This window comes from Monodon monoceros, unplaced genomic scaffold (assembly GCF_005190385.1).
Source record: "Monodon monoceros isolate NGI ecotype Baffin Bay Population unplaced genomic scaffold, NGI_Narwhal_1 Super_Scaffold_16, whole genome shotgun sequence".
NCBI classification, from domain to species: domain Eukaryota; kingdom Metazoa; phylum Chordata; class Mammalia; order Artiodactyla; family Monodontidae; genus Monodon; species Monodon monoceros.
This window is the reverse complement of record NW_021703772.1, coordinates 21,272,925-21,286,382: the sequence shown is the minus strand read 5'-3', so window position 1 is coordinate 21,286,382 and position 13,458 is coordinate 21,272,925. Positions and strand designations below refer to the sequence as shown.

The following is a 13,458-nucleotide window of genomic DNA, read 5'->3' as shown; positions in this document are numbered from 1 at the left end:
TGAGAAGTAGTAGTTTATCCATTTCATAAAGATCTCCAAGTAAGGAGGTTCTTTCTTGGTAACCCCAAGTAAATGATGGTGGTTTGAGGATGGAGGACTGTGTCACACAACGGTTCTTTCTGTTTATTCTCTGCTTTTTCAGCATATTGCAGAGAGAAAGAACAAAAGAAAAGTCAAGAGTTGACGTGTGACCCTTTCGGCTGCGTTCAGAGAACCTGTTGCTTTTATTGAGAAAACAGGCCAGTCGTTGAATTCTCTGCTTTACCTCTAGCTTCCCTGTCACTGCACAGCCTGGAAATTACTTGTAGTTAAAAACCCTGATGGTAAGGAGTGATATGATATGTGTAAGAGATCAGCCTTGCCTGGGGCTTTGGGGAGGCTAGTGGATGGCAGCCCAGCTCTTAGCTGTAATTCGCTTGAGCAGGAATGTGAAGCAGACCTGCCAGGAAATCAGTTGCAGATGTTCAGCACTTGATGGAAATGGGAGTTTGTTTGCTGCCGTTCCTTTCTTCCTAGGAGCTTGGCCTCACCTCAGAGACATGCCATTTGTGTTTAATTGTATATGCCATGGTCATACTGTGCAGACAGCCCTATCTTCATTTATCCTGTAATTGCAGTGCGAAAGGGGCTTTTGCAGGTGAGGAGGGAATGGGAATTAGAGCTTTTAGAGGCTGCGTGCCAAAAAACATTAGGAATTTTCTAGATTCATCAATAAATACCTACCATGTATCAGGTTTCTAAGGGATGATAAAAGACATAGTGGACTACAGAAACACTGAGACCATGGAGCTTGTGTTTGAAGGTGCTGGTTGTTTGTAGCCCCCCAGAGGCGTATGGTAAGACACAGCTCTACCTTTTATTCACTTCTTACCAGCTGGATAAGTCTTTGTCCTTTGCGCTGGTATTCTTGCTGCAGGGAAAACCATGTGGGGATTAATGATCGTGAGTAGGAGAGGAGAGGAATAAAATAAAAAATATTTTTTTAATATTGATAATAATTAGAATCATAAGTAAAGATTAATTTGGGCATCTAAGAGCAGGGTTTAAGCTTTAGATGTAAACCATATGCAAATACAGTATGAATTTCTTATTCATGTATCTCTATGTGGCCCTCAGATATCTTTATTAAAAATCAACCAGAATAAATAGAATTAATGATATGGATGCTGCGTTACAGTTCTGTTCCAGGCTGTGTGCCCACTGCTAGCATTTTCTGTCCCCTAAACTGTAGATGCCCAGCGCCGAACACAGTCCAGTTCAGGGTCAACAGAGGGCTATGGAAAGATTTGTAAATGTCCTTAGAAGAAGAAAAATTCCTTAATCTCTCAATCAAAATTGAAGTTAATGAATGATGAGATGGTTTTGACTGAGGAGGAAAAATTCCAGGAGGGATGTTGAGTCAAAAACAAACTGTCAGGGACTTCCCTGGTGGTGCAGTGGTTAAGAATCCGCCTGCCAATGCAGGGGACACGGGTTCGAGCCCTGGGCCAGGAAGATCCCACATGCCACGGAGCAACTAAGCCCGTGCGCCATATCTACTGAGCCCGTGCTCTAGAGCCTGAGAGCCACAACTACTGAAGCCCACGCACCTAGAGCCTGTGCTCCACAACAAAAGAAGCCAGCGCAATGAGAAGCCCGTGCACCGCAACGAAGAGTAGCCCCTGTTCGCTGCAGCTAGAGAAAGCCTGCGCACAGCAGTGAAGGCCCAACACAGCCAAAAATAAATTAATTAATTTTTAAAAAACCAAAAAAACCTGTCATGGCCATGTCCAAGGTGCTAACAAGGCCTATTTACAGATCTTAGGTTTCCGAGGCCTCCATTATGTCCACTGTACCATAGAAATCACAGGGATATATAGGGAAAGCGGTTCTTGCCACGCTTTCATGTCGAGAAAGTGAGGAAAGTGCGTACGAGTACACCTTTCCTTCTTGGGTGGAGCTACTACAGGAGCAAGTGGGCCGAAAGCCTCGCTCACTGCCTGCAGGCTCCATGCACACTGACCCTGAGGGATGCTTGCCGGGAGAGGCGTGCCTCGCCTCCCACCTCCCCTTTTAAAAACACTCACTCCTGCAGCCTTGTCTCTGCCACCATGTTATGTACTTGTGCTACAAGAAGATCAACTCTGGTGTGAGGATGGATAAGTGGTTCATAGAAACTAGCTCTTAGATGCAGTTACCACACACCTTAAAGGATAAGAGTCCCCACTGCTATCTCTTGGAGGGACAGGATGGAGGGCAGGAATGTTCAGATAGTCTTCAAGGGCACTCACTACCCTTTTAACATCTGAGTTGCATTCCTAGATGCTTGCAAACTTCAATTCAGGGCCCTTGCTTTTCTACGTAGCTGCCTTTTAGAAGTTCCAAGTCTACAACACTGATGCTAAGCAGAAGTGTACACTAGAAGTTTTCTCATCCACCTTCCTGTTTTCAGACAATTTCTAACAGAAATTTAAAGATTGCCAGGAAAAGAATTGAACAATCTCCCAAGCTCACCCATTTTTGTGTTTCACATCTCTAAAAGAAGTCCTTCCTTTTACCTTTTTTGTCCTCAGTGAAACTGAGGAATAGATGGTTATAATCTTTAAGTCCAGACACTTGATTCTTAATGCTCTCTTCAAAAGAGGCAGAGACATACCTGTTTGGGGTGTTTGGTTCTCTTCTGAACCCTCAGGAGCCCACATGCCCCCTGTGGAAGCAGAAATGGGAATATCTGCTGTCCTCTGTGCCTGATGTAGGACCCTCCGCGTGCTCGCTGCCTTGGCGAGCCGTGTCATTTCCTCCCTCTCGTCAAGAACTTTCTCTGTGACTAGTTAGTGCACTATTCAGCCTCACAATTGGTCCTCTCATCCAGAGCCAAATGAAGGAGCGTACGTCAAGATGGTGTTTCTTTGGGGCCATTTGCATGCGTTCCTCCATCAAAGGAGGCAAAAACGTCCTTTTGGTGTTGTGCCTGACTTCTATTCACAGTTTCTGGCCCCCAAAGAAAATCCAGATGAAGACACAGCAGCTGTATGTGAGGAAGGTGGTGACGTGGATGATTTGGTAAGTACTTTTAATATATAGCAGTTCTAATGTTCTAATGCTTGAACTTGCCTAAGCTGTAAATACAGCCACAAAGCCTGCTTATCATAGACTTGCTTCTTATTTTCTTTTTCTCTTTTTTTTTAAATAGATCTTTATTGGAATATAATTGCTTCACAATACCGTGCTAGTTTCTGTTGTACACCAAAGTGAATCAGCCATAAGCATGCACATGCCACCATATCCCCTCCCTCTTGAGCCTCCCTCCCATCCTCCCTATCCCACCCCTCTAGGTCATTGCAAAGCACCGAGCTGATCTCCCTGTGCTATGCGGCTGCTTCCCACTAGCTATCTACTTTACATTCGGTAGTGTATACATGTCGATGCTACTCTCACTTCGCCCCAGCTTCCGCCTCCCACCCCATGTCCTCAAGTCCATTCTCTATATCTACATCTTTATTCCTGCCCTGCAACTAGGTTCATCAGTACCTTTTTTTTTTTTTTTTACATTCCGTATATATGCATTAGAATGCAGTATTTGTTTTTGTCTTTCTGACTTACTTCACTCTGTATGATAGACTCTAGGTCCACCCACCTCACTACAAATAACTCAGTTTCATTTCTTTTTATGGTTGAGTAATATTCCATTGTATATATGTGCCACATCTTTATCCATTCATCTGTCGATGGACATTTAGGTTGCTTCCATGTCCTGGCTGCTGTAAATAGTACTGCAGTGAACATTGTGGTACATGTCTCTTTTTGAATTATGGTTTTCTCAGGGTATATGCCCAGTAGTGGGATCACTGGGTCATGTGGTAGTTCTATTTTTAGTTTTTTAAGGAACCTCCATACTATTTTCCATAGTGGTTGTATCAATTTACATTCCCACCAACAGTGCAGGAGGGTTCCCTTTTCACCACACCCTTTCCAGCATTTATTGTTTCTAGATTTTTTGATGATAGACATTCTGATGGGCGTGAGGTGATACCTCACTGTAGTTTTGATTTGCATTTCTTTAATAATTAATGATGTTGAACATCTTTTCATGCGCCTCTTGGCCATCTGTATGTCTTCCTTGGTGAAATGTCTATTTAGGTCTTCCACCCAGTTTTTAACTGGATTGTTTGTTTTTTTGTTATTGAGCTCTATGAGCTGTTTGCATACTTCGTAGATTAATCCTTTGTCTGTTGTTTCACTTGCAAATATTTTCTCCTATTCTGAGGGTTGTCTTTTTGTCTTGTTTATGGTTTCCTTTGCTGTGCAAAAGCTTTGAAGTCTAATTAAGTCCCATTTGTTTATTTTTGTTTTTATTTCCGTTACTGTAGGAGGTGGGTCGAAAAGGATCTTCCTGTGGTTTATGTCAAAGAGTGTTTTTTCTGTGTTTCCCTTTAAGAGTTTTATAGTGTCTGGTCTTACATTTAGGTCTTTAATCTATTTAGAGTTTATTTTTGTGTATGGTGTTAGGGAGTGTTCTAATTTCATTTTTTTACATGTAGCTGTCCACTTTTCCCAGCACCATTTATTGAACAGGCTGTCTTTTCTCCATTGTATGTTCTTGCCTCCTTTGTTGTAAATTAAGTGATCATATGTGCATGGGTTTATCTCTGGGCTTTCTATCCTGTACCATTGATCTATATTTCTGTTTTTGTGCCAGTACCATACTGTCTTGATTACTGTAACTTTGTGGTATAGTTTGAAGTCGGGGAGCCTGATTCCTCCGACTCCGTTTTTCTTTCTCAAGATTGCTTTGGCTGTTCAGGGTCTTTTGTGTTTCCATACGAATTGTAAAATTTTTTGTTCTAATTCTGTGAAGGATGCCATTAGTAGTTTGATAGGGATTGCGTTGAATCTGTAGATTGCTTTGGGTAGTATAGTCATTTTCACAGTATTGATTCTTCCAATCCAAGAACATGGTATATTTCTCCGTCTGTTTATGTCATCTTTGATTTCTTTCATCAGTGTTTTATAGTTTTCTGAGTACAAGTGTTTTAGGCAGGTTTATTCCTAGGTATTTTATTCTTTTTGTTGCAGTGGTAAATGGGATTGTTTCCTTAATTTCTCTTTCTGATTTTTCGTTGTTGGTGTATAGGAATGCCAGAGATTTCTGTGCATTAACTTGGTATCCTGCAACCTTATCAAATTCATTGATTAGTTCTAGTAGTTTTCTGGTGGCATCTTTAGGATTTTCGATGTATAGTATCATGTCATCAGCAAACAGTGACAGTTTTACTTCTTCTTTTCCAATTTGTATTCCTTTTTCTCCTTTTTCTTCTCTGATTGCCGTGGCTAGGACTTCCAAAACTATGTTGAGTAAGAGTGGTGGGAGTGGACATCCCTGTCTTGTACCTGTTCTTAGTGGAAACGCTTTCAGTTTTTCAGCATTGAGTATGATGCTTGCTGTGGGTTTGTCATATATGGCCTTTATTATGTTGAGGTAGTTTCCCTCTATGCCTATTTTCTGGAGAGTTTTTATCATAGATGTGTGTTGAATTTTGTCAAAAGCTTTTTCTGCATCTACTGAGATGATCATATGGTTTTCATTCCTTAATTTGTTAATATGGTATATCACATTGATTAATTTGCATATATTGAAGAATCCTTGCATCCTTGGGATAAATCCCACTTGGTCATGGTGTATGATCCTTTTAATACGTTGTTGAATTCTGTTTGCTAGTATTTTGTTGAGAATTTTTGCATCTATGTTCATCAGTGATATTGGTCTATAATTTTCTTTTTTTGTGATACCTTTGTCTGGTGTTGGTATCAGGGTGATGGTGGCTTCGTAGAATGAATTTGAGAGTGTTTCTCCCTCTGCAATTTTTTGGAAGAGTTTGAGAAGGATCGATGTTAGCTCTTCTCTAAATATTTGATAGAATTTGCCTGTGAAGCCATCTGGTCCTGGACTTTTGTTTGTTGGAAGATTTTAAATTATGGTTTCAATTTCATTACTTGGGATAGGTCTGTTTATATTTTCTAGTTTGTCATCGTTCAGTCTTGGAAAATTGTACCTTTCCAAGGATTTGTCCATTTCTTCGTGTGTACATTTTATTGGCATATAGCTGTTTGTAGTAGTCTCTTATAATCCTTTGTATTTCTGCAGTGTCAGTTTTGATTTCTCCTTTTTCGTTTCTAATTTTATTGATTTACGTCCTCTCCCTTTTTTTCTTGATGAGTCTGCCTAAGGGTTTATCAGTTTTGTTTATCTTCTCAAAGAGCCGCTTTTAGTTTTATTGATCTTTGCTATTGTTTTCTTCATTTCTATTTCATTTATTTCTGCTCTGATTTTTGTGATTTCTTTCCTTCTACTGACTTTGGGTTTTCTTTGCTCTTCTTTCTCTAGTTGTTTTAAGTGTAGGGTTAGATTGTTTATTTGAGATTTTTCTTGTTTCTTGAGGTGAGATTGAATTGCTATAAACTTCCCTCTTAGAACTGCTTTTGCTGTGCCCCATAGGTTTTGGGTCATCGTATTTTCATTGTCATTTGTTTCTATATATTTTTTAATTTCTTCTTTGATCTCTTCAGTGATCTCTTGGTTATTTAGTAGGGCATTGTTTAGCCTCCATGTATTTTGTGTTTTTTACATTTTTTTTCCTGTAATTGATTTCCAGTCTCATAGCGTTGTGTTCAAAAAAGAAACTTGATACGATTTCATTTTTCTTAAATTTTCTGAGGCTTGATTTGTGACCCAAGATGTGATCTGTCCTGGAGTATGTTCCGTGTGCACTTGAGAAGAAAGTGTATTCTGCCACTTTCGGGTGGAATGTTCTATAAATATCAATTAGATCTATCTGGTCTATTGTGTCATTTAAAGCTTGTGTTTCCTTATTTATTTTCTGTTTGGATAATCTGTCCATTGATGTAAGTGGTGTGTTAAAGTTCCCTACTATGATTGTGTTACTGTCGATTTCTCCTTTCATGGTTGTTAGCATTTGCCTTATGTACTGAGGTGCTCCTATGTTGGGTGTATAAACATTTATAATTGTTATATCTTCTTCTTGAATTGATCCTTTGATCATTATGTAGTGTCCTTCCTTATCTCTTGTAACAGTCTTTATTTTAAAGTCTATTTTATCAGATATGAGTATTGCTAGTCCAGCTTTCTTTTGATTTCCATTTGCATGGAGTATCTTTTTCCGTCCCTTCACCTTCAGTCTATATGTGTCCCTAGGTCTGAAGTGGGTCCTGTAGACAGCATATATGTGGGTCTTTTTTTTGTATCCATTCAGCCAGTCTGTGTCTTTTGGTTGGGGCATTTAATCTATTTACATTCAAGGTTATTATCAATATGTATGTTCCTATTACCATTTTCTTAATTCATCTGGGTTTGTTTTTGCGGGTCTTTTTCTTTTCTTGTGTTTCCCGCCTAGATAAGTTTCTTTAGCATTTGTTGTAAAGCTGGTTTGATGGTGCTGAATTCTCTTAGCTTTTGCTTGTCTGAGAAGCTTTTGATTTCTCCATCAAATCTGAAGGAGATCCTTGCTGGGTAGAGTAATCTGGGTTGTAGGTTTTTCTCTTTCATCACTTTAAGTATATCCTACTCTGGCCTGCAGAGTTTCTGCTGAAAAATCAGCTGGTAACCTTATGGGAATTCCTTTGTATGTTACTTTTTGTTTTTCCCTTGATGCTTTTAATATTTTTTCTTTGAATTTAATTTTTGTTAGTTTGATTAATATGTGTCTTGGTGTGTTTTTCCTAGGGTTTATCCTATATGGGACTCTCTGTTCTTCCTGAACTTAGGTGACTGTTTCCTTTCCCATTAGGGAAGTTTTCAACTATAATCTCTTCAAATATTTTCTCAGACCCTTTCTTTTTCTTTTCTTCTTCTGGGACCCCTGTAATTCGAATGTTGGTGCGTTTAGTGTTGTCCCAGAGGTCTCTGAGATTGTCTTCAATTCTTTTTCATTCTTTTTTCTTTATTCTGCTCCTCAGCAGTTATTTCCACCGTTTTGTTTTCCAGCTCACATATTTGTGTTTTAATTTCTAACATACCAGCAACTCTCTACACTATTATTTATTGCCATTATACTTGTAATCAGATAAGTAATTTCATAATGGATGTTCCTGTGCTCTATGGTTTTTTAAGTTTATTGTTCATTCAGTTTAATCCTGTCATTGAAGGACTAAAAAAGAGCTGGGAAGGCTATTCCTGTAGCAGCAAAATGTCATAATTTACTGAAATTGCTCTCAACCAAAATAAGCAATACAATGTACGATTTGTGTGGGTTGACAAATAAAAACAGCTTTTAAAAAGCCTAATTCTTAAATGTTCTCAGTTAACTTTATGTAAACAGAATAGGCTGATAGGTATTTGGGGACTTCTGGACCTTATCACACTGTGTCTGGATGCCTGGGACGCTGTGTAGAGTATTGGCTTTTGTATCCATCTTTCATGTGTGGAAACTTCCTGCCTTTAAGCCTCACATGACAGCAGTCCAGTAAAAACTTTCAGCCGTTTTGTGGAGAAGTTCTTAGGATTGAAATGAAGAGGTACTTAGAATTTAACTCCTAAATTTAACTCCTAATTTAGTTAGCAGTGAGTAAGTGTGCAAGTCCATGCATGCCACCAGTGAAGAGAACCATTGTCACTATGGTTCTCTCCCCAGAGAACCAGTGTTCTGGAGTTGGCCTGCTTCCTCTCTAAATTTGTTGTTCCTGTTTACAGCTGGACTTGATATAGCTCATGGATGTGTGGGGAATCTACCAGAGTTTCTATCACTGTGGTGCTGAGAGTTCTATACAGAACAACCTGGAGGAGGTCATTCGAGTAGAACCGGAAGACCTGGAGATGGTCCCTGCAGATTATATAGAAGTGAATCACCTAATTCCCTGTGGAATGAATACAAACGTATATAAGGGATAATTTAGACCCCATAAAGAGTTAAAGAGTTAATAAAGAGTCATTATTTTCTGATCGGTGTATTCTTTCTTTTGTGGTCTTATTGATCTCAGTGTATTACACACGTGCTTTGAAGTTCCTGGAAAATGGATTTCATCCCGATCTGGTATATTGTTGAGGATTGCAGGCCTCATGAAATTATCTCGTGTAGAATGATGGCATGGTCACTGGTGAGTTTGTCAATACTCCCCATGAGGTCTAGTCCATTGTCTGATCCTCTTACAGCATCACAGCTTATTCTGATCAAATGGTGGCATTAGTTTCTTACCAACAGAAATCTGGCTTTGGAAAATCATGGCCAGCTTTTTTTTTTTTTTTTTTTTTTTTAAGCATTTTAGTCATCACATTACTTGGGCTGTACAGCAGGGTGGGAGCGGGAGCACCGTTTCCCTGTGTACCCATTTTAAGCAAAGTTACGATGATGTGCTCACGAAGAAAGGATGCTATTTTGACCCAGCCTCTGACATATCAGTGAACCCTAAAACAAAAACCAGCAAACAGGGCTTCCCTGGTGGTGCAGTGGTTGGGAGTCCGCCTGCCGATGCAGGGGACACGGGTTCGTGACCTGGTCCGGGAAGATCCCACATGCCATGGAGTGGCTGGGCCCGTGAGCCATAGCCGCTGAGCCTGCACGTCCGGAGCCTGTGCTCCGCAACGGGAGAGGCCACGACAGTGAGAGGCCCGCGTACCGCAAAAAAAAAAGAAAAAGAAATAAAACCAACACAATAACTGAGAGATTCATCACCAATAGTTAAAAGATTCTGTCATTTCATTACACTCTACTTGCAGGTCTCACAGAAAGTTCGGTTGTGTTAAAACACTTCTTCCTTAATTTCCCCATCTTTCCCAGCTCTACCCAAGCCTCCTTTCCTATCTCTCTGGATGATGTTTCCTTTCCTATAATAAGAAACCCTTATTTTTTTCCTATCCTCATTTCTTCCCCAAATTCTAACTTCTCCTTCCTTGGTGTCACAAACTTCATGGTACCCAGGCTCCCATATCCTCAGCAGCCCCATAAATAGTCATTGACTCACTTTATTTTGCGAACATTAAAGGCATCAATGATTCATTCCTCCTGTGGACTGCTGCTAATTACTAATTGCAGAAGAATTCTTCAGTACTGTGCTGAGAATTAAAAACCCTCTGTGCTTTGATTGAAAATGGAACTCCATGAAGAGAGAGGGGAGCTGTGTACTCTGGGCCTTTAGGACATCTTCTTATACCGTGCACACTTCAATCAATCTTGACAGTTTGCCCATTTAAAGCAACCCCAATGAAGGATATCATATCTTACTGTCCAGTTGGATAGTTGAGGCCCAGGGGAGCTTTGTGACTTGGGCAAAACTGAGACATTTGTCAGAATCAAGAGGGCAAACTTTTTTCTCTAAATTCTTCGTTATTCACATCAGATCCTCCTGGCAGTGTGAATCAGTTCCATGAGTATGGCCTCATAAGCATCCCGTGTCTTTGACGGTTTGGGGAATTCTTTCTCGGAAACATCAGTCCTTCTGTCAAACCAGGAAAAGTTTGCATCAGGTTAGTCCTTTGTGATACTTTTTGATTTATGTTATACACAGTGGGATTATTTGTGCTTCCCCTAACTCCACTTTTACCTAAGTTATCTTAATACCCAAAAGAAGAAGCAAGTTTAACAGGCTAGGGAGAGAAAGGACTAAATTAGCCATGTAATTTCATGTAGGCAGAGTATCTGTGCTGTGTGGACTTGTTCAGAACATACTGTTTTGAGTAGGGGCATCATGTTTTAGATGAACACACCAAGGTCCCATTTCCCTGAAATGAGATGTGCAGATCTGTAGAACTTCTAGGTGTTGTGCCTGCCGTGGCCCCAGAGAGCAGCACGCAAGATGTCATCATTAGTCAGCTGCAGGCTAGTCCCCGGAAGGCCACTAGTCCCACACATGGTAGGCTTGTGTGGGAATTGGAAGTTGCTATCGGGCCTGGTGCCTTTGGACCTCTGTGTCACTAACATTTACTGACTTGCAGAGGTGGTAGAGATAAAGGAGGGGACTCCCCCCCAGTCACCACCCAAATGTGCTGCCCCCCATTAAAAGCCACTGTCTCAAATGTTGGAGTTTGGTCCTTTGCCAATTAATATATGTATAAAATTTAGAATCTTGAAAAATTCCTTGGAAAGCCATGTTGGGGATAGGCAGTGTCTTACCTAGTCCAGCTTGGGTTTTGAAAGTAAACGAACACATATATACTTCTATTTTGAATATGCACAGCGCTGATGACTGGGTTTGCAGCTCATTTCGATTCAGACAACACTGATGCAGTCCACCATCGCCCACTGGCCTCACTATATTGTTCTCCCAGGTATGCTAGGTTCAGAACACAAGCTGGTAGCTCAGTCCAGAGTAGAGGCCGTGAGGGGACACGGTGTGGGTGAGGAAAGGACACTAGGCTCACCCTCATCCTGGATTCGTGTTCTCCCTCTGCAGCTCACTCTGTGGCCTTTTCAAAATGCTAAACATATTACCTGCCTTCCAGGCTTATTAAGGAAGAGCATGCTCATGAAAGTACTTGGTAAACTATAAAATGCTTTACATGAATGAAACATTATGGTATTATGAAAACTCAAAGTAGAAGGAAGGCATGGGCAGAACTTTTTAATAGGTCTGCCTTCTGTCTTTATTTCCATCTTATTTCTTGCAGAACCTTGAGTGTTCCAGTCTCTGTGTGATCAAGGTAGGGTGTTAGGACCCAGGGTAGGTTTTTTGTTTGTTTGTTTGTTTGTTTGTTTTTGCGGTACGTGGGCCTCTCACTGTTGTGGCCTGTCCCGTCGCGGAGCACAGGCTCCGGACACGCAGGCTCAGCGGCCATGGCTCACGGGCCCAGCTGCTCCGCGGCATGTGGGATCTTCCCAGACCGGGGCACGAACCCGTGTCCCCTGCATCGGCAGGCGGACTCGCAACCACTGCGCCACCAGGGAAGCCCAGGTTTTTAATAGTTTCAATAAGGTGACCACGCATCCCAGTTTACTTAGGAGCTGTTGTCCTGGCATAATTAACAGTGTCCACTTTCACTCTCAGAAGTGTCCTCCTAATATGGAGTATGGATTATATGGTCCCCCTGGGTTTTGATCATATTAAATTAGTATCAAAACCAGGGCCCAAGCAATGGACATACCCTACCCTGCGAACCACCCCTCTCCTGTTAGTGCCCTGCTGGAGCTAAATACACAGGGAGCAAACAGCAAGGTGGAAATCAGGGGCAGCTGGGTTGTAGCTCATGACCTATGTTTGTAGCCTGCCTCCTGCATCCAGATCTTGCCACCAGCTGGCTGCCAAGCCTGGGGCAGAGCAAGAGCATCCTGTTGGGCCCACTCAGAAAGAGTAGGGCCAGACTGGCCGCCTGGAGGAGAGAAGAAATGCATATGTCGTTTAATGTACTTACAATCTATCGGGGCTTTTAATGACCCCTAATAAATAAGGTCGAGTCACCAATCACATTGGTAAGTCTTCCTCCCAGCAGGCAGCAGGCAGGATGGCCTGGGAGAAGGCAGGACCTTATCACTCAAAGGGGGTTCACAGCTGGCTTTGTAGGAGCTGCTTGAATAAGGGGAACAGGTGCTGCCCGGGGTGTAGAGAAAACAGCCCCAGACACATGCCCCTCTCCCAGCCTCACGTGTACATTCCCCAGGCCCATGGCCTTTGCACTGCGGCATGTGGGGTGGGTGAGGACCCTGAGGGGGGGTCTGACAGACCTGGGAGGAGTCCTCGACTATCATGTCTTAGCTTGGGTGAGTCTCTGAATTTCTCTAAGCCCCTCACAGAGTGGTTGTTAGGATTAGTGAGCACATAGCGTGACGGCAGGATGGGGAGAGGGGCGTGGGAGGAAGATGACATCATCACGGGGAAGCTTGGGGAACAACAGAAGTGGTGGTAGGGTGTTCTGGGTAATTACCAGCCTCCCTTTGGATAAATGTTGTGTTGTAAATGAGGGCAGAGTTTTAGAGATGGAGGAGATTGAGGAGAAAAGAGTGGTCCAGCGGCTGGCAGGGAGGGGAAATTTGGGAGTAGGGAAGCACGGGCATCTGTGGGGCACGTTGTTCTTAGTTTTTTCCCGTGTGGGGTGTGAGTCTTCACATCCCCTCTAAATATTCAGTGAAATCTCTATTTCTCACTAGTGTGTTTAGAGTTGGTTATTTTAGAGGATGCGTATAACTGTGATGAACTCTGACCTGCATCAAGGAGGGCCAGGGTGACATAGGCTGCCCACGGAGAGTCCAGTCATCTCTGAATTACGTGGGTTCCTTACTGCTGAAACCTGAAATTAGTCAAATGTGAGTAACAGCGAACTCTACTCCTTAGGTCACAGTATAGGCCCCCATGCCCCCAAGCTGTGGTTTCATGGCCAAAACCAAACATCTGTGTAACAATTCCCCTTCCAGGAGTACGAACGAAAATGAACTCTGTTCTTGAAAGTAACAGCAAGCAGATAACAGCTGGACCAGGACAGCACAGAAGGCAGTGTCTGTGATACCTTTGTCATTGCTCCTAATTTAAAAATGGCAT

At 42.0% G+C, this 13,458-nt stretch overlaps 1 protein-coding gene across 1 annotated transcript in view; it reads left to right on the top strand.

Annotated features, from left to right (window-relative positions):
• The window catches only part of XRCC5 (X-ray repair cross complementing 5), a 91,741-nt gene extending 82,805 nt beyond the window's left edge, over window positions 1-8,936 (top strand). The window contains exons 20-21 of the mRNA XM_029224958.1: window positions 2,968-3,042; window positions 8,687-8,936. Coding sequence (XP_029080791.1) covers window positions 2,968-3,042; window positions 8,687-8,701 — 90 coding nt within the window. The 3' untranslated portion in view covers window positions 8,702-8,936. The remainder of the gene's footprint in view (window positions 1-2,967; window positions 3,043-8,686) is intronic.
• The last annotated feature ends 4,522 nt before the right edge of the window (window positions 8,937-13,458 follow it).